Source organism: Oenanthe melanoleuca, chromosome 1 (genome assembly GCF_029582105.1).
Source record: "Oenanthe melanoleuca isolate GR-GAL-2019-014 chromosome 1, OMel1.0, whole genome shotgun sequence".
NCBI classification, from domain to species: domain Eukaryota; kingdom Metazoa; phylum Chordata; class Aves; order Passeriformes; family Muscicapidae; genus Oenanthe; species Oenanthe melanoleuca.
In genome coordinates this window covers 25,721,749-25,743,489 of record NC_079333.1, presented here as the reverse complement: position 1 = coordinate 25,743,489, position 21,741 = coordinate 25,721,749, and the positions used below count along the sequence as shown (strand labels likewise).

Below are 21,741 nucleotides of genomic sequence, written 5' to 3'. Positions count from 1 at the left end.
ACACGAGCATGGGCATCCAAATACTTCCTGTTCAAAGAATGATGAAGTTTTACTGTCCAGCTCTTGGCAGGTATACAGTGATAGCTTTAATCCGGATTAGCTGCAATTCCTGTGCATGTTGACAATGTTGGAATATCTAGAGCTCTTTCACAGTGCTGTGTATCAGTAGCTATCTTGCAGCTGTAGGCAGAAAGATTTAAAAGAGCAAAATCAACTTCAGTGTACTTGGTACAATCCCCACTACTGCTGCCACTTTTCCAATGAGCAGTGTCTGCTGCCCCAGTGCAGCTGGACACTCATAAAGTCCACCATGTTTGCACACTCCTAAAGCATCAGTGATATGCTTAATCTCTCTAGCACTTCATAATTTTAAAAACTTGAGGTATATTTTGTGCTGCAGTAAACCATCAAGGAAGTTCATGATGTGTGGAGCTGTAAGCACCCCTTTGGATTAGTTATCTGATCTGTAGCTACCTGCAGTTTCACTTAATTACCCAGGTGATCTTTACATCTTTTTTGTTTTTCTGAATATTCTGTGGTTAGAAAAATGGGGCATATTCATGTGATGTTATCCTTTGTTACCTTAAGTGTTTGACAAACAGTTTCCCACCATGCTAGCATGCACTGTTTTGAAACTTAAGTCTACTGTGGCTTTCTCCCATCCCAAGCCATCAGTTTCTCAAATTGCAGACATTTAGGTAGGCTTTTTACCAGCTAAGAAAAGGAACAAATGCAGAAGGGTACTGTAAAACTGGAAGAAGATGCTTCTCTTACCATCTGAGTCTTTTTCTTAGAATGGTCCTTTTCTTCATTTTACCATAACTCAGCCCAGGTTTTGTTTCTATTCCACAAGGACTTTGTACATAATAAAAATATATGAAAATATTCAATATCTTAGAGTTACCACCCTATCTTAAATCTCTTAAAATCTTTTCCTTATGATGCACACTGGGACTGTGACTCTGCTTAGCCTGGTCCTGATTAATGTGACTATCTTTCCATGTTTACCCTTATGCAGCTGCACTGGTAATCCTGCACTTTTCACATGCAGATATGCATTGAAAAAAATATTTTTGGTGATTCCTGTACATCACAGTCATTACAAATGCTCCTAGATCAACCACCAGTAATGCTGATAAAGTAATGCTGATACTCTAGACTGAGATGTAGATTTGCTGGAGATAGCAATTCACTCTGTGGAAGGGATTCCTGTAGGATTGTAGAAGAGAATAACCAGTAAAAGTTGCTTAAACTAAATAATTTTTAAGCTTTTGTGGATTAACATCACTAAATAAAGTGTTCTAGTCTTCTCTTGTTCTGGATTTTTTAGTGCTGAAAACATTTTTTTACATTACAATAATGTGTATACTACTGCAAATGTTTGAAAACTGATAGTGTTTTTAACTTACCAATATTGTAGTGTACAACTTGGATTGGTAAGTAATTTTACTTGATTCAGAATATTTAGTGAAACCATGCAAGAGCCATGCTATACATAAATAAACCTTCATAAAACATCATAAAAAGAATGCTGCGATGTACAGAAAATAATATCTGGGCATTATCTAATTCACAGGATAAGGGACCTGAAAATTAACAAAATATTTTTAATTTTTTTCTACATCAAATAATCACAATAATATATATACTCAAAATTTACTTCTTGTTTGCTATCTGAACTGTCAAATCTGCAAATGCCATTTGAAAGTTAGTACATCTTTGTGAAATGCTAATGCATCATTTGCCTGTGAAAAGGCTTAAGGCTGTGAGTAGGCATTTATGTTTTCCATAGCATAATGCTGCCACCTGATGGCAGAGAGAATTGGAAGAAAGTAGGAGCTTTTTTGGGTTGCATGCAATTTCAGTGTGATTAATACAGTGATGTTTATTATGTCTTAAAGTGATGTAAAGCCATCTCTACAAGATTACTCTTTGAAACTGCAGAGAAGAACTTTTGTTGGCATGAATTTTAATACCTTAAATATTTTATTTTGGAATGTAGGATGCCTGGAAGCCTAGCATCACTTTCATTATTGGCACCAAGGTTGAGGATGAAATCCACACTCAGGCCCTGGCTCTTGCTGTGCAGTTGCCACTGCGCAAGCTCTTCAGTGTGGTAACGCGTGAAGACATTTACAGACAGGTATTCCAAGAAAGTAACTTTTAATAGTGAACAAAACTGTAGATGACACTTCTAGATCCTTCCTTCTTTGGTCTGTGGTAATGATAAACTACTCTGTGGAAGTTTCAAAAATTACACTAATTCATAGAATCATTAATGTTGAGAAAGACCTTTAAGATCATTGAGTCCAACCTTTGAACACCACCTTATCAACTAAACCACAGCACTAAGTGCCACATCCAATCATTTCTTGAACACTTCCAGAGATTGGGACTCTACCATCTCCCAGGCATTGTCATTCTAATGCCTGACAACCCTTTCTGTGAAAAAATTCTTCCTGATGCCCAGCATGACCTTGTCCTTGCAGAGCTTGAGGCCATTTCCTCTCATCCTGTCACTTGTTGCCTGGGAGATGAGGCTGATTGCCACCTTTCTAACCTCCTTTCAGGGTGTTGTAGAGAGTGATAAGGTCTCCCCTAAGAAATGGATTTCTCCAGACTAAACAGCCTCAGCTCCCTCATCCACCCCTCATAGGACTTACTATGGTATAAGCTGCAAATGAAGTTTTGTTACAGACTTTTCTTCAAGGTGCTGATCAAAAAGCTCCCTCCCTAAGGTGCAGGGTTGCCATAAGATCATTCCTCACTGTTTTGGAGTGTGAGTGTAGTGTTTGCAAAAGGGAATAATGAGTAAAGTACTTTGCGTAAACATAAAATCTTCTCACAATAGAATGCTTTATTTACTTGCAGATTGCAGAATCTGGGGGTCAAAAAGGAAAAAAGGCTAAGGATGCACCTATGTACTATGAGGTAGGTTGAAACGTATTGCAGTGTCAGTGCTCTTTTACACTGAAGTGTGTAGAGTCATGTGGTTTTGTTTTACATTCTTAAGTAAATGCAAATTCGTTGGATTTTGCTGGTAAAAACATTCAACCATCTAGATACTTAAACTGCTTTCTTTTTGTGATACCAGCAATGTTCTTTTGAACTGTTGATTAAGTGATGATCTGATTAAGTGATGATCAAAACATTTTTTTCAGGGATATGAGTTTCAGTATTAAAGGATATGTTATGTGGTCATATTTTGATGGTGGTGTCTCAAATTACAGAAAACCTGTCAGATTCTTCTGTCTCAGATGCTCCAAATAATTTAAAAACTTAAACCTGTATTTATGGGTATTCAGTCCCCTATATGAGACACTATTCTGTGTGTTAGTACTGTTATAATCTCAGTTTGATGTAAACTGATTCATCTAGTGGGTTATGTCAGCAGGGCTTGAAATCATGCTTAGTACCCTGTTAATGTTTTACTTACAGCTTGTGAGAGGCGATAAAATCCTGTGATTAATTACAAGAATCTGTAAAATTTTCTCAGGTAGAATTTTACAGTCCTTACAGACCTGGAGCATAAAGAATTTTGGATCCCTCTAAGAAGACTTTGTTTGCATTTTATTTCTGCAATGACTAATAAAGTTTTTATGTGTCTCAGGTTTTGGTGGACTTTTTAACAGTACTTTTTAGCTGGGCTCTGTTTTTCAATCATGCCAGGCTACTATCTGAACAAATCCCTTTGGAATTTTTTACCACTGACAGGACTGTGAATTTTATGCAATTAACCCTCTTCATTTAGGACTAGCCTCCCAGGCAAATTCGCCCTTATATTACCTGGTATGTAAAACTTTTTCAGACCTACTGGACAGAAGGATATTTAAGTCTAGCTCTAAGCAGAAGCTTTGTATGATACCTATATTTAATGACTAAAAGTAATTTTCCTTGTGAAGTGGACTAAATTACTAAATTCCAGCTGTCAGTGCTGTGTCTCATTAGCTACTTATTTTACTCCTCAAAGACATTTTTTTCCTCCTCTCCTTTAACACAGAATATAAAATGCCTGTTCTGACCTTTTGCTTGGACTCAGTTTCCATTCAGACTGTAGCAAATTAAAAGATCGATCATGTTGCCACAGCATTAAGATCCCACCTCTCTGGGCAGAGTTTGTTCCTGAACATTCACATATATTCCATGGGCAGTTTAAGCAGTCACAGCTTTCACTGCTTCCACTGCTTCCACTAGTAAAGATGAACAAATATAAAGTTGGCACAGAACACAGGGTTGTGAAAAGTTCTTCTGAGAGGAGTATTTCTATCATTGCCACATACAGTTCTCTGTGGCAGGATTCAACATGCTGCTATTTCCACAAGTTTCCATATTCATTTTTAGAGGTACTGTGAGATTCCTGGCATTTAATGGTCTTTGAACATATGACATGTAGATGTGTGTGAATTTGGGACTAATGACATGCATAGTAATGTGGTTATTATTGGTATTTGTAGTAATATTATTACCCATACCATTGGTCTTACACTTTGCATCCACTGAAATGCAGGGGTTTTAAAAAATTTCAGGCCAGCAGTCTGCAGTGCCTAGAAGTCAAGAACCTTTAACAAATGCTTATGATACATTGCAAGCTAATTATATATCATATTAAAACAATTCCTGCTGTCTGCTCTAAGTTATTCCCCTTCAGGCTTTCTATCATTTTATTGTTTTGTATCATGTATCACTCTTATTGTCCAAAGTGAAGAGGCTCAGGGCAGGGTTTATAAATATGTAGCTAAAAGATTTCCAAATCCAGGAGAATTAGATGTCTAACACCTTTTCTGAATTGATGGGGGTAGGAGTCCTGCTTGGTAATTTTGCACTAATTCCAGCACTTAATCGAATGATGATAGGCTGATTCTCTCATAAAGATGCTGAGGAATTAATTTTTTCCCTTATATATGAAAGGGAAAATATTTTGCTTCCTCTAATATATCAACAGATTTTGTAATTTATCACGTACAATTTTTCTAACAAGACCTACAACTAAAAATATATGTATTTTATCAGCAAGGTGTGTATTTTTTTTATTGTTTATACACCTGTTTGTTGGGTCAGTTTTCTATTAAGCTTAATAACATCTTGTGTAATTAAGATATTTTGCTACTACTAAATATGATAGTATTGTTAAGATCTGATTATTGAGAGATGCCTCTGCCCAAATTAAGATGCAAATGGCCATATGCTGAAGTTAATGGTACAGATTTTATTTAATAATGATTTAGAAATAGGAAAGAGAGGGGAGGGAGGGAGGGAGGGAGAGAGAGAGAGAGAGAGTTCAAGTACAAAATAACACCACCTGTGGATCCAGCAATATACTGCTAGTCCTTCTGCACTCTAGGCTTTTTGGTGGTGGGGGTACTTTTCATTATCTCTACACTTTAGCAAAGTAGCTAATGTTTGTTGGCTACACAGTTCTCTTATGCTATTGGTTAAATTATTTCCTTACCTCTAATGCTGGTTAGTCTGCATGCTCAGTCTTTCTCTTCTTTTGAGTCAGTGGGTTTCCAGGATCAGTGTTCACAACCTTCCCATGCCAGAGTCACCTTTTATCCAGTTGGAGCTAATTTCAGCACAGTTGCTGAGTTGGCTTTCCTTGTGGCTCATAGATTCTCCATTTGTGTCCATTATCAGTGATACATTCTTTTCCCTAGGCTTTGTTAATCTCCCCCTAGGTCTGAGATAACACCTGGACAATAGCACCACCTTTATCTTATGTTGTCTATGGTTCAAGTTTCAGGTATCCAGAGGAATATTTAGGTCGGGCTTTGGTGGTCATTGGTGGCCACAGATGCCATCTCTCCCAAACCTTGGGGTGATCTTTGTTGGACTGGTGATATGCCTATGAGCAGTTGCTTCTTTACAGTTTGCCACAGTGGGAATTTTTGTCCAGATATGTTACCCAGAATGTGCTAGCCAGATCTTGCCTCCAGCAGACCTGGAGTTAGAACCATCCTGACATTCCCTTCTTTGCTAATGTCATGGCAAAATCTTCTGTGGCCTTAACAGTGTTTGAGACAGACAACTGCACTCTTTAAGTACTTACAAGTGTTCTGGTTTCCAAACTTTGAATTTTGAAAATCTATTCAAGCCTAAATTTTCCACACTAGAATTGTTCACGAGTCTGGGTTTTGTATTTCTTTTATTTCCCCTACTTCTCCCTTTTGAGTTCAGGGGCTGTGTGTATTAAAGGATTTTTCTTTTTTCCTTGTAAAAGTTATTTTCCAGTTTTGTTCTATTTACTGGGGCAGGGAACAGAAAGTTGCCTTTACGTTATCTGGGAAATCCTGAGAAGGAATCGTGTCCTATACTAATAAGGAAACAAACTGAAGCTGTGATGTAGTAGCATGGTGATTAAAGCAGATGGAGCCTCATGTGGCCCCTTCACATGAGATGACTGGAAGAAGATGGATAGTGTTGCTGGAAATGAACAGTTGAATAAGGGTCATTGGCCATGAGAGAGGGAGAGATATGTGGAAGAGTTCTGTGGTTCTGTCATATAAGCTGAGATGCTTGGGAAAAAGGTTCATGGAAAGATGAAAATAACACAACTGGCAGAGATGAGAGCAGTTTTGTTTGGTTGTAGATTCCAGAATGTTGCCTTTGTGTCCTTGTGCTTGAGAAGCCAGCAAAACTAAAATCTTGTAACAGAAGCATCTTTCCATGCTGCTCTGACTCATCTCTGGGAGAAGTCATCCTGTGTAGCCAAAAAAGTGTAATTAAAAATATTAATCTTTATTCCAGTACCAGACAATAATTTATGTATTAATTTTTGTTTCTCCTAGCAAAGTTCCTGGTATAGTTGCCATACTGAAAAATATTATTAGATCAGATGCCAAATCCAAATTGTGTCCCATTCTCATCCTGGAATTCCATGAGACTGGAGCAGCATTAATCAGTTGTAAATAAGTTTTTCTCAGCTGTTAATCACCAAGTTGATACCTAACTCTACTGGCATCTCCTGCATTTTCAGAATGGGAGGCAGCATGAGCAGTGTGCAGTGCATTCAAGTATTCCTCCCTAGACTTATGATTCAATGTGGACAATACAAGTCAGAAAAGGTCCTAAGCATAGCAGAATTATATATATATATGTGTGTGTGTGTGTGTGTATGTGTATAATTATTATTTATATATGTATATATGAATTTATACATCTATATATATCTCCCATAACTTGCAGGAGGTAGGAGGAGAAGGTGATTGAAGAAGGCATTCATATTAGAAAGGAAAAGGTAAATGGAAGGTAAATGGATTACCTAGGCTTTGGACCTCAGATGTAGTGGAAGTGTTTGGTGGAGTTGAAAGTTTCTAGCAAATATTTTTTTTTTTCCTTTTTTTTTAAAACCTACACCCTGCGTAGGTTTAAATGATGCCAACACAATGATGCTTTTTTTCTCCCATTTTTCTTTCCTTCCTGTCCAAGACCACAGAGCTTAGGAAATTCTGATTTTCACTGTGTCATATTTTCTGTTTCAGAAAGAATTACAGCCTTGCCATAGAAAGCTATTGTCTTTGTGAAAAGGCCTCCTTATTTTTTTTCCTTTAAGAGCACAAAATAGAATTGGTAATTATTTTGCCCTCCTTTTATTTATTGTCTTTTGAGTCTTCTTTTAGGACATTAAGGAAATAACATCTCCTTTGTTGTTCTGCAATGATCAGCATTTCATTGCCAGTATACACATTATTCTAATTTTTTTTTTTAAGTGTTGGTATGATATTTTCTTTTATTTGCTGTAAAACTACCCTTGTTCTCCAGGAGTTGGTTAATGTCAATACTTGGAGTCCAAAGAGTTCCTCAGTTATCTGTTTTTAATACCTCAATTTTGTTGTCCAAGTCCATTGATTTTTTGTATTCCTACCTTTAAAAGCTTCCTTTTTGCAATCTTCTATTGATGCAGTTGTAAGTAATTGCTTTTGATGAAATGAGACAACCGTATTATCTGTGGGGTTTTTCTGAATATAGAGCAGAGTAATCACTGATTAGCCCCACTTTTCCTGCATCTGTGTTCGCTCTTCTATTGTTTCAATTTAATAGCAGACCAATGCCATGTTAATGATTTTTTTTTTCTCTGATACAGTTAGAAAATAATCTCATCCTTATCTCTGATGGTATCTGTTGTCTCTTTTTTTTCCTTTCTTCATTGAACTTGAAATAGTGAAGACTTCTAAATTACACTATCCAGAATCTTGTAAACCCACCTGGTTTATGTGAATTATCTCTGCTACTCACATGTGATGAGCAAGCAAATCACATGCTGAAACTATACATATGTAAACAGAAGATAATACAAAATATTGACTACAAATCATTGCACTTTTTGTCATCACGGTGAACACAGGCCCTGTTTGATTCTCCAGTTCCAGATCTGCATGGCAGATTGTTTTCATACAAAACTTCACTTTGTTTTAGCTCCTTGCTAACAGGGAAGCACTGTCAGCTCAGAAAAACCTCAAACCTCTGGATAGGTTATGTATTTTGCTGCCAAGATACGTAACAGCCAGCCCTTATCACCAGGCATACTGAGACATCAACTAGTTGTACAGTTTCAGTAAACAAACCAAAGAGATCCCCAAACTAGATCCTCCTATTGCCAAGCATAATATGCATAGTTTCGCCATTAAAATCCAGTTCAGTTGAGTGCTTGCATTTAAATCTTGATTAGCTCATGTTTTGTACAGCTCTTTTAAAGGACCAAAAGGTAATTGGTTAGAAATAGAATCTTATTTTTTTAAAAATATTATTCATACATGTTTTGGGTTTTTTCTTTGGGTTTGTTATAATTATTGTTGTTTTTCCCCCTAAGATTGTGATGCCGTTATCCTTGGGAAATTTCATAATGTTCACGGTACTTCTTGCCTTAACTGTAGCAGATACAGGAGAATCCTTGAGTTTTCTGGGTGTACATGAAACACATTCCTCTTCTGTTATTTCCAACACACATGTATAACCAAGATATTAAGGACTTCTGTAGGATAGTAAAACATAACAATTAACAAGTCCAGGTAAAAAAAAATGAAATAAATTTAGCCAGGAAGCAGTGGATGCAAAGCAGTTGTCAAGCATTCCTGTGAACTTTGCTAAAATATGTAGAGTGTAGACTTATGAAGTAAGGGTTACTGCTGGTAACATTATTTGAAGCACTGATCACATTATGATGTAGAGAGAAGGACCACTTTAGATTGAAACTGAGTATATGTTTCCTGGGATAGGTGTTCCTACTATGTTATGAAATGTTATATATGTTGTATATATTTGTATATTTATTATGTATATTATTTTATTATATGTAATTACAGTTGGGTAATAGATATATTTTAAATACATTAATTTAAATGTGTATGCATGTGCATAATTATTCAAAACTACCTTCTACCCCCAATGGCATGAATTTCATTTTAAAAAAAGTTAAGAATAAATATTCTCTTTCTAGATATCTTTCATATCCTCTCTTCAGTAGATCTTAAATACCTTATACCTTTCTATTACCTTATATCATTCTATTCTCTATGTCCCTTTTTCAGACTGTCATCATTGTCATATTGTTTAACAATATCTTCAGAAAAATAAAAAAAAGGAGGATAGCACTAGGGACATAGAAGATGCATTTATTTGTGTTCATTATAGTAAACTCCTAGGATTGAAAAATAAAAAATGTTTGGTTTAGCTTGATGTGGAAGGGGTCTTTTAATGTCAGAGACATAATGCTTATAGGAAGGAATATTTTCACCCGAGTACAAGCTCAGAAAAGTTGTCTGGCGCTGAGAGAAGAGCAAACTCAGTAGTAGCCAGGATATGGGGCACTCAAGAAAAATGTTTCAAACATAATGTTAGTCAGAGTGTTTTTAAGGAAGCCTTTCTATTTCTTGTGGAAGCATAATCAAAGCTTTCCTATTTTTGTGTAAGTGTATAGATTTTGGCACAACACTGTAACAAGCTATGGTCAAGATTAGGCTTTCTCAAAAGTAAGGATAGCCCTATCAAAACCAAACCTTCTCACTCTATATATGCATGTAAATAGAATTCTATTCTTAATACAAGTTAGAAAGATTTTGTTTTCATTCCAATGGAACAAAATTAATTTTAGAAGTTGGTATAAAATGTAACAGCTCAGGAGCCAAAATTTATCTAGTGTCAATGTTTTTATGAGAGGATTTGACACTAGAAACAACTTTGGCAGCCATGCTGAACGATTAGGATAGAAAGACTTGATTTTATTTTTTGTTCCAGTACAAAATAAATTTCATACTGCATTCTTAAATGTCATAATAAAATGGAGAAGTTTTCCAGTCAGCCTTTGTCAACTGGTATTGTGTGGATGCAAGTGAAGATAATTTTATTGCAGAAGGATTTGGCCCTTACACTGTGTGGATACACTGAAGTTTAATGTGTACACTTGGGAATTGTTGTTAAATTAATATGCCTTTTAGGGAGGTACTGGCTTCAGGAAAGGTTAAGGGACTTTAAATCCTTCTGTGGGCATTATCTACTCATCTGTTTTCAGCTCTTTTCTATCTGTTACCAAGTTCCTACCAGTTTATTGTATAGAATATATGATGTTTTATAAATGGACACCACTAAATGAGGTGGTGTATTTACTTGAGATATTTAGTATCTTCTGAAGAGGGTTTAACTACTCTGCCTGCTGGTTCTCAGTATTTAGGTCAATCTACTTAATGTTAGGGAAAGAATTTGTTAATTTAGGTTTTGCATGTCTTTGCATTAGCCTTTGCCATTTTCAGAGCATCTGATACCACTGCATGATCAAATGGCCTTTGTAGTCCTTTACATTACCAAACTGTGTGCCTTCCATTTGAATTTAATTATTCCATGAGAGGAACCCATTGTTGCTATGAACCAGGCAGTTCTATAAATTGTAGCTGTTCACAGTCAGTTTATGTGTCTCCAGTTCAGCATCCCTTCCAGGAACAATGTGTCATGTTAAGAAGTACCAGCATTTCTAAATGTTAAAATTGGGGGGGAAAGTCTTGAACTTGAGCAGGAAAACAATTTGTTAGTTTCCTAAAATCTGTGAGGTCAGGTTCTATTATTTACATGAGGCAATTGCACATCTTCTAGTTTCATTTCAGAATAGTGACTCTTCATAGTCCTAAAGCTGGGATTTTAGAAACATGCATTATTATTTTATTACTGTAATTATTTGACCTGAGGCCATTCATAATAGTCAAATTGTTGTCAATTTATTTTCTATGAAAGACAATTGATAACCTTTTGAAATTCATCTACCTATTTAAAATCTACTTTAGAACACTGGTGAGACTTCAGGTTGGCTTCACAGATTACAAGAGTTCCTGCATACATCCAAATTGGTATCAAATTTCTGCTTTTAATGTGCAGGTTTTGTTGAGATGTCTGTGTAACTAGAGGAAACAACAGTTATGTCTGTGAGAATGTCATCTTTGAAGTGTTAGAGGGACTCTAAAGTAGCCAAAGGCAATGCTGTCTTCTGGATTTTTTTCTTTAGAGTTTTTGGGTAGTATGTTCATTAAGGACTATGAAGTCTATGATGTTTTTCTCAAGTATGGCAACTAATCCCAGAATCTTTTATCACCAAAGTTAAAAAACAAACAAACAAACAAAAAAATCTCTACTCCCTGTTGTAAAGCTGGACCAGCCGAGATGGAAAGATCCTGCCCAGTTTTGTGGTGCCAAGTCTACAAGGCCATTGAAACTACCTGGCCCAAATATTCTAACATGGCTTAGAAAACTCTGTCAAGATGTAGTTGGATGGGTTCTGCCAGCATAAGGTTTGATGAAGCACTTTTGTTTCTTAATCTTTTTGTTCTACCTCTGGTTGGGTTCTTTTCCTAGCCAGATGCAATGTTAGAGAAGCGTGACTAAATCTTTTAGCTGTGTGGTGTTCATTGTGTGGATTTAATTGGCTGAAATTGCTGGAGACAATTTTCTTCTCAGAAGCTTAAAATATTCTGTGCCATAATGGAAAGATTTGCTAGGCAGATTCATCCCACTGAAATGTAAACATTTCAATATTTGATCATAGCAATATATCCCTTCATCTGAGCACAAATCACAACCAACTGGGCTGTGCTCTTTTTCTAAAAGGGTCTGGGTTATGTAGAGGTTCTTCTGAAATCCCTTAAATGCTGTTTCAACTATTGCCCCCCAATCAGTCTTGAAAGTAAACAGATATACAAAACATCATGTGAGAAAACCTTCCCTGTGCATAGATCTCCTTCCTGAGATTGTGAAACACTAATCTTAGAAAATTGGGATTTTAGTTACCTTGCTGAAAATAATTAAAAGTTAGAAGTTAGAAGGGAATATCTGAAACTTAAATAATTGTCTATCATTTCATGTTTGCTCAGCTGCGCTTACAATGGGAAAAGACAAAACTAGTGAGCAGATCTAAAGGAACATAGACAATGCAACCAGAAACCCATTCTTTGGAAAATTGGACTATCCCCAGAAATCACTTGTATTGTAATTGATAGAAAAGGTCAAGAGTTTAGGGTGAGGAAGACTCCCCGTACTTCCTCCTTTTAAGACCCCTCCCCACGAAAACGATCCCAGGCTTAATTTAAGAAGTCAATCATGCATGCTTAATAGCTATTCAAGCTGATTACCATGGGAGGCGGGGGATGGGAGGGGCTTTTATTATGAATACATATTTGTTTGAATCCTTTGTTAATAAACAGACTTTGTGATCACCTGCAATTTTGCAGTGCGTATTAGAGGATTACCTCACGATGCTGCACAGCACTGAATAAACATACTTTCTAACTTTAAATTGTTAGAGAGTCTTTTGTCCATCACAGTTGAGTATTGGTATTAGACCAATACTCATATTTTGGTAATTCAATAGCAGTACTGATCTTTCAGTACTAATGCCTGATCTTTCCAAACACTGGATGTTTGTATTCCTTAAAGTAGTTTGGTTTTCATAGCAGCTAATGGTCAGGGAGCCATAGGAGGTGCACATCCCAGATGGTGAGAGCTCCTGTATGAACTCTCTAATAAAGCTTTCCTTATTTTTATGTAATGTATTTTCTCATTTTTACTGAAATTAGGCTATTCACCATTTCTGTTTTTCTTAAAACATTATTTAAGTATTTGACATAACACTGTACGTGTGTGTTAGAAAATTGTCACAGAGCATCCCTGAGATTAAATCAGTTAAAATATCCCCTCAGGTTGCAGATTTTCTACACAGATGGGTTTAGTAAACTGACTTTCTTACAAGGAATAATTCTAATAGGTTGCTGCTTAACCAGATCAAGCTGTGTTGTGTTTTGGCAAAAAACAGACTCACTCATATGAGTGACAAGTTATTTTTCTAGAGCACAAGCAGCCATTTGCTTCTGCTTTGAGAAATGTTCTCACAATAGAAAGGAAGATATTTAGCACATGAACAGCATATTTGCTCAGTATTTCTTCATTTTAGCAGGTTTAGTTGGAAAGGACTCCATAGGGTACAAGGAGTCATCAAATCCACTTTAATTACTTTCATTGTCTGGAGCACATATTCACTGATTAACAAAGATGACTCATTTGGCTTATCTTAGGTTTTACAGTCTACCTTGTGGAACATAAGCATCATATGGAGCTCTGCTCAGATATGCAATTGATTTACTGATTTATGCCAGTCCTTAAGCTCTCTTTGAACTGTGAGTCATTAATTCATTAGTGAAAGATTATGATTAAGCAAGTGGTCTTTTGACATCATAGGTGGGAAGAGGTTCTGAGAGTTAAAATGAACTTAGGTGAATGGTGTAATACGAGAAACGGAATTCTTTCAACACACTGGAAGTGTCATATGAAAAAAAGTTATTTCAGTTAGCTCAGATCCTTCCTGGTATTCTTTCAAAATGATTGCTAGTAGTGTGCTTTAGTCAATAAAATGACATTGGCAGAGTCAGAAATACTTAATTTTGTAAATAAGTCTTCTTTAGAAAAAACAATTATCAGTATGACACATGCAGCTTTTGTCCTCTAGTCTGTCTTAAAAATTGCTTGTGAAGGACTCATAGGATTGACAACAGATTATATTAAATCAAGATCACTTTTTTCACCTACTTTAATTACTTTTCTCAGGAAAATATATCTGAACAGTAATTACCATCTTGGTTATGTAATCCATAGAGCCTTTTGACTGGTGACTGTCCTGCTTCAAATTAACTTGAACTGTGTCAGTAACTAAGAAATTTTTCTTATTTGGTTCTTCTAGGAACCATTATGTTTCTTTCAGGAAGTGTTATATGAGTCTGAGGCATATGTGATGGTTTGGAATTCAAGAGCAAGAGGGAAGACAGGGCTTTGGAAAGCTCACTAGGTATGGGAGAACTATACTGTGAAGTGGGCTGACCAATGTCCATAGCAAGCAATGTTACTGCTGCCAGGTAGTAATAAAGCTGTGAAAGTTTGTAATCTAATTTATCTTTTTTAAAGGTTTTCCAATTATGATTTGTCAGTCTCAATGGTTCTGTATCTTGTAAAAGAGGCCTTTCAAAGAAAGCACAAAGACTCTGGCTTTATATGTTTCCCTAACTTTTAAGACCTATCTCCTATCTCAGTAGCACTGACGTCTGTCAATAGTGAAGGGTCACTTACAAGCACTCATGCAGTGTTTGAGTGGCTCGAAATACATGCCCTTTGCACCAGACAGCTAAATCTCTGCATGGGTCAGACTGCCACCATATGAGATCAAATACTGCCTCGCCAAAGCCTTTCTGCACTTCGCCAGTGTGACCCCTGCTATGTGAAGAATGCTAAGTTTCCTCTTGCTTTAAAGGAAAAGAGGCTCTACCTAACTGTTTGTCCATCCAAGTTTCCATGGTTTCTCACATAAGAAAAGGATCATCACTGGTCAGATGAAGTATAACCAATATGTAACAAATCCACTTCATACTATCTGAAAAACTTCCTTCTGTATTACTATCCCATTTCTGTCTTGAGATTTTTGTTTGGTTTTTTTTTTTTCACTTGAAGCTGTATAAATTTTTAACTGTTTATGCCAAGTGCCTGCATAATTCACAGGATCACAGATGAAGTAAATTTGGATGTGTAATAAATTTAATTTATTTTATCTACTGCGCATGGATTGATCTATGTTCTGTCTTTAGGACTGGTATTAATTTCATCCTGTATAAAACATATTTTATATTTCTGCATGAAAAGATGTTTGCTTTCTTTGTATTGTCAAATGTAGTGCACTCATTCTGTCTTTGTTTTATTTGTGTGACCTCCTTCCACAATCACGGAATGTATTCCTGTTAAATAGGTTTGGTATACTACTCATGGCTCACATGAGTAAAAAAATTGAAAAAAATTCATCCTTCCTACTCACTCTATTTCATCAAGTCTCTTCATTCCTGTATTGTCTATCTACAAAATAGGAATAATTATTATGGAGTGCTTTTGACTGGTAAAATGCTTTAAAATTCTCAAGAAGAATGGTGTTTAAGAATCTAAGCACTTTTTTCTTATTCCATGAACAATAAATCAGCAACTGCAATTGAGCTGGGTTACTATATATATACTTTACAGGAATCCTTCCAGAATCCCTCCATTTCCTCTCTATTGTGTTTCAGGAAATTGCAACTCATCTACATTAGGCCACTGAGAAGCATCACTTTCAGTAGGCTGTTAACATTAATTCTGGAAAAAAAAAAAAAAAAACAAAAAAAAAAACACTTTATGAGAATTTTTCTCACTGTTTGAGTACAAAACATGCAAGGCAAAACTCATCTTAATCATAATGTATCTTCCTTTGTGTATGTTAAGGTCATTGGATTTATTAGTGTTGCAGGAACAGGATTGTTCTGGAAGGGTTTTTAAATGCATGTGTTTTGGTTTGTGTCCCTATTATGCAGCTTGGAAAAAAATCTGAATTTTAAGACATTTCTTTTTCTGCAACTTGCTTTCGTTTGCATGAAACAATAGTTTGGCATATAACAGTCTGGATTCTGATTTGGCTTTGCTTTATTCAGAGAAGCATTTTAGTGACTACATTTAGGTGAGAAGTGAGAATTTCTAATCTAGGCAAGAATCTATGGAAGCTCAAAACTAATGATGGTGTTTGCATTAGACAAGAAACAGTTCAGTGAGATAAAGCGTGCACATTCATTGTCTCAGTGCTAGCAAGCAAAATTGACACCATATGTGCCCAACTGTAATTGCTCCATGAGGAGAAAAGAGAAACATGTCAGAACATTTGAGTAACACCTAATTCAGCCCATGGTTATAAATAAAGCTGATGGTTGCTTAAAAACAAAAGTAAGAAAATATTATGGTTATATTATTCCTCAACAGCACTTCCTACATAGGTGAACTTTATTACAGAGACAACACAAGTGAAAAGAAACATATAACAACTTTTTAATGGTATTTCTATGTTATTTTCTTTTTTTCGCAGTAAATAAAGTGGTTATGAGGCTCCAAGGAAAATGGCCCAGATGTTAGTGAGTTGTATGAAATTTAGTGGAAACAAGCTGTAAAAAACATAGTCATAAAACAGCCTGTCAATGCCACACATCTGGACAATGCAGCTGTATGTTCCCGCTGCTGTCATCACCATAAGAAAACTCTATAGCCTTATTTCACCCCAATTAGGCTGCATACCAACAGAATCAGAATTACACAGGGAGGGGGTGTGTTTTCACCAAGACAGACCCTCTCAAATTCCCAAGCAGTTTTTATCTTTTATTTAGGGCCATTCCCTCAGACACTAGTCATTTTGTAAACAGTTGCAAGCTATTCCCCTTGATTTGTTATCTGTTACATGCTTTTTAATTTATTACTTTATAATAGGTAGTTGCTTAATGTTGTTTCTTTGTTTAAAACCTAAAGAAAATTACATATTCCTGTGAGAACTCTGTGTCTATTGACTTTCTCATAAATCATAGAAAGTTTTTTCCGTTCTGGTTTTATCTCATACTACAGCTGATATAACTTTATTTGAGGTCTTTGGAACCAAAGAATAGAGATGTATCTTACTGATATGTTGTTTTTTTCTGGAAATGTGGCCATTTTGACTCACATATGTTACAATGTGAGATAGCACTTCCTCATTTCAGCATGCAAATAAATATAAGTCCAGTGCAGTATTAAAACTATGCAAGTAGTAGTTTTGTTGTCTTTTTTTTTTTTTTTTCCTTTGCAGGTGATGGAATTAGCCAAGGCCTTTCTGGAGCAGGGTGAAGAAATTCCTGTAACACTAACTGGAAAGCTATTGAAATTTCAATTGCTTTGTCTCAAACAGAAGGACCTTCAAAGAAGAGAAGAGGAAAATAAGGTACTATAGTATATCCTAGGAACATTACATTTTTGAAGACACTTCTATTCTGATGTTGCTTCCACAAATTCAGCTTTCTTCTCATGCTTGGCTTTCTAGAACTGTAATTAAAGGGAAATGTGATTAGAAATATTTTTATCTAATCAACTTAGATTAGACTTTGTGGATTAAGTTCTCAATTACTCAAATGCCAGTGGGAACGTGGGGGAAAAAAAGAAAATAAAAACTCTATGGAAGAAGTCTTTGCTCAAGTGAGAGCTAGTAACTGCTTAGCTGAGTCTTAGGACCAAACAAAACAGAGCTAGGCACAGGCTTCTGCTGAATGTATCCCTGTTGAAGTAAAGGTAGAAGAGAGAGGTTGTTACTTGGGAGGTATCAAGGATAGACACAGAGCAGACTGAGATGGAGTTCTTGCTATGAATCTCCTCTCTGGAGGGAATTTGGAGAAGTTATCTCTTCCATCCTCTGGCACTAAGGCAGGATAATATTTACATAAACTATTCCTAGCAGATGTTTGTTAAACCTTTTCTTGAAACTTTCCAGTGCTGTGTCTTTGCTTTTCCATGGCAATCAGTATTATTTCTGAACCATGTCTGCAACTCACACAATTGAAAAAGGATTGTGATCCTACCAACCTCTCTCTCCTTTAAACCTGTTTCAGTTCTCCCTATGCATGAGGGCAACATTATAGTCCATTCACAGAAATCTATTACATATTTAACTTAACAAACCCAAATATGTGTCACAGTTGTTTGTTTTTGATTAAGCATGTTCCTCTCCTCTGAACTCTCTCAAAACAGTATATATTTTGAAGTCCACTTCTCAGAACCAGGTACCACATTTTCCAGGGTTCCCAAAACTTGCTTCCATTTGTCTCCAAGGTCATCACTGCTAGCTCCAAGACTGTCTCGGACAGATTGCTTATGTGTTCTAGGAGGAATTTCACCAAGCTTGCAAAGAATCACAGATCAGACCTCTAATATATTTCTAGCATCTTTTGGAGTTGTCAGTGGTACATTTCAACAACTTACTGAACAGTTGTTTTTGCTATAGTTCTTTTCCAATAAACATTCATGAAACTGAAGAAAGTCGGTTAATTATCAGAAAGTCATATAATTGCTGCAGTGAGTTTATCCTGTTAGTTGGTAAAAAACTATAATGTGAGGTGTGATGACATGGAGACCTAAGAAGTCTGTGCATGTAAAAGATTAAGCAGAAAATAGTTTAGTGGATTTTAAAGTCTGTAAATTTCTTTATCAACAATTTTATTCATGGGAGTAGTTGGTGGATGAAGTGTAGCACACAATCACAAGAACAATAAATGCTAGATAATTCCATTAAAATTGTGCCTATTTCCCACAGAAATCAATTTATTAGGAAATTGTAATTTAGTTCACAGAAATATATAAAGAATATGAGAAAAAAAAAGTGTTTTTAATCTGAAAGGAATTGAGAGACTGAAACTATAGAATAGATTGTTAATAGTGAATTTAGATAAAATGGCTTTTTTCTTAGATAGGCAGTTGATTCGTTTAGGTAAACTGCCAAACAAAAATTTGAAGTTTAATGACACTTCGATATTAAAATGGAGTCTTTAGAGCTTTGATTTAGCAAAATTAGTCTTGTAACTTTAATTTTATTTCTTTGGTTAATTTGAGGATAGTAAATGTTGAATTTTGAAGAGTCTCTGGCACTTAGTTTACTTTTCTGTCTTAACCAAATTGTCTGCTGAAGTTGTCATCTCCTTTGAATTGTATCAATATTAATGTGTGACAGGCAAACACAAGAGGAGTAGTTGATGGATGGAGTCAAGAACTGGAGGGCTCTTGGATATGAAGATGCTCTGCAGTACAGAGTGGGCAGGAACTGACTTCTGATTTAGAGTTCTGTCTCTAAATTGGCTGCCATAAAATTTTTAATCCTTTTCAACTAGCTTGTACAATACAAGTTCTGTTGCCAACAATCTGGGTGTTGAAAACGGGATTTTACTCACAAATCAGTTCTCAGAAAGCAAACATATCTGTCCTTGGGTTTTTTTATAGATACCAGTTAATAGAATGGATCAGCAGAACTAATACAACGTGTAAATAACCAAAAATAAGGCATTAGGAAATTTCTATATTTCATTAGGAGCAGGAGCTTGTCATAAATTGACAGGTCTATGTATTTAAATTATTATGCAGAAGTGAAGAAGGGTCTCTGAATTAGAAAATTGTTTGAGGTAGTAAAATTTTGTCATGTAAAGCTTTAAATAACAAATTTGCAGAAGTTAATGGATTATTAGAAACTCCACAAAAACCTGCACCTTGTAGGGAAGAAGAAATATGACGTTGAAAGGAAAAGGAAAGAGTCCAAGAAAGGAGAGGCTTTTAATTTCTAAAGTATTAGGGTCAAGCAGTGTTCTTTGTTAGAATCTTGGCAAGTCCAGAAATGTCTCTGCTTATTTAAGAATTACTTAAAATTATGCAGATGCAATAGATGAAGTTGATTGTGAACTTCGTGGCATGATGATTGTATCATCTGTTTGGTGTGTTCATCAGCTTAGAATTCAAAGAAGTACTATCAAAATTTCTAATTTGAAATGTCAAAGGTGAACCAATTTAAAAGAAAATAACTAAAGCCTCCAAATTCTTCATTACACAGTGGAAATAGTTTCAAGAATCTGTCGAAGATGTTTCTGAATTTTACATAAAGGAAATTCAAGAAGGAAGGGGAAAGCAGCAAAAGATTTTCTGTTTTGATTTTGAATTTGAACTAAATACAACTTCCACAGCTGGAAAGTCTGCTTTTAAGCTGGATCTAGGGAAAGCAGCTAAATAGAGTTAACTGCCCTCATTCCTATTTGCTTTAATAGCCTTTAAAGTGACATCAGCAGGATTGTAATTGTAAGTGAAGGTAATATTTTTATTTTATTTAGCTTTATAGTCCTGAAATGCAATTTTTGCATAGTTTGAATGTAGTATTTCTGCTGGTCAAAAAGAAGGTGAAGACTTTCTTGCTGTACAGAACCTACTTTACCTTAATATTTTTTTGATTGTTTCAATTTTAGACCAACTCTTGATTTTTTGGCTTTATAGTGTGAGGCTTTGGGACACTTAGAAAATCTTTTATTGTCCTGTACTCTTAAGTTACTGGGAAAGCTTTGTATAGGTATTTTGTCTGAAGATAATGAGAATGGCTGAGTAATATCCTGTGTGAAATGGTCGCACAACTCTTGGTTCTAGTTTACATTAGACAGATATTTCCATCAAAGAAAAATGGTGCTGGTGCCATTTTACACCGTAGTCAAGAGTGTTAACAGAGATGTTAAAGATATTAACAGATATTGAATTTTTGCCATATTTCCTCTCAATCCAAGATAGGTTTCTGGCTGATGCAAGTGCTGTAGGGGAAGTTACTAAAGCACAGGGATTTTTTACTCATCTTTCTACCCATATGCATTTTGTTAGTTGGGTAGGCATAATGTCTACCTACTTCTTGCAGCTGCTTTTTAATGTGAAGTCTTAGGATTTTGACTGAGGAAGAACATATAAATAACTGAATTATGTGTGTGAGTAGGAAAAAGCAGGGTGTTCAAGACAGCTCCACCACATGAATAATAGCAGCTGAGAGGGAAAACTGCAAAACTAAAAAAATTGAACACCTAAACTTTTACAACAGTCTGACCTTTGTTCTGCACAAAGGCTTTAATGAGAACTTCATTTATTCATCTTTTCAGGCAGAACATCAGCAAAAAGAGAAAGAAAAAGAAAAAGCTAAACCTTCTGAAAAGACATCTGGAAAAGATAGCAAAGGAAAAAAGTCAGTGGCACTACCCCCTGTTAAAAAGGACACTAAATTGAAACAACGGGGAGAAGTGGAAGTGAAAGACAATTACATTGGTATGTAAAATATGATTATATATTCCTTATAAACTTTTGGAGTACTTTGTTTTGTTCCATGTTGAAAAGTCAAGATCTATTTGGCAATATCAAAACTTTGCCACTTAGCATTTGAAGAGGGCACTGTGTTCTGCTCAGTGTTAGGATGGATTGTGCAGTTCAAGAAGTAAAATACAGGTAAGTTATATGTGGCATGTGAACATCAAAATGTTTGGCGATATATATGAGACTACAAGAAAGTAACTAAACAAATCCTACAGAAAACTTATCCTAGAGAAACATTTCAGAATAACTAAATGTGTCAGTATCCAAAGGTGGCTTTCTCCACATACTTTAATTTAAAACAGAGCTGTCTGAGTTGTCAACACTATCAGTGAAGAAATTTTTCTTAACATTCAATATAAGCTTGCCTTCTTTATATTTGTTTTAATACAGCTGTAGAAAGAAAGAAAGAAAAAAGACTATGCCTTAAATTCAGTCTATATCTGTTTCTGGTAGCTAGCAGTAATTTTATCATTCATCTCTAATATGTTATCACCTTTCTGAAATTAAATATTTCTGCTTTTGAGTAATTCTGAGATTACTTGC

General features: G+C 35.6%; 1 protein-coding gene across 1 annotated transcript in view; it reads left to right on the top strand.

Moving 5' to 3' along the window:
• SPAG17 (sperm associated antigen 17) overlaps positions 1-21,741 on the top strand; it is an 88,674-nt gene that overhangs the window by 6,798 nt on the left and 60,135 nt on the right. Inside the window, 4 exon segments of the mRNA XM_056483180.1 lie at positions 2,003-2,143; positions 2,872-2,931; positions 17,141-17,272; positions 20,991-21,153. Of these exon segments, the coding sequence (XP_056339155.1) occupies positions 2,003-2,143; positions 2,872-2,931; positions 17,141-17,272; positions 20,991-21,153 (496 nt within the window).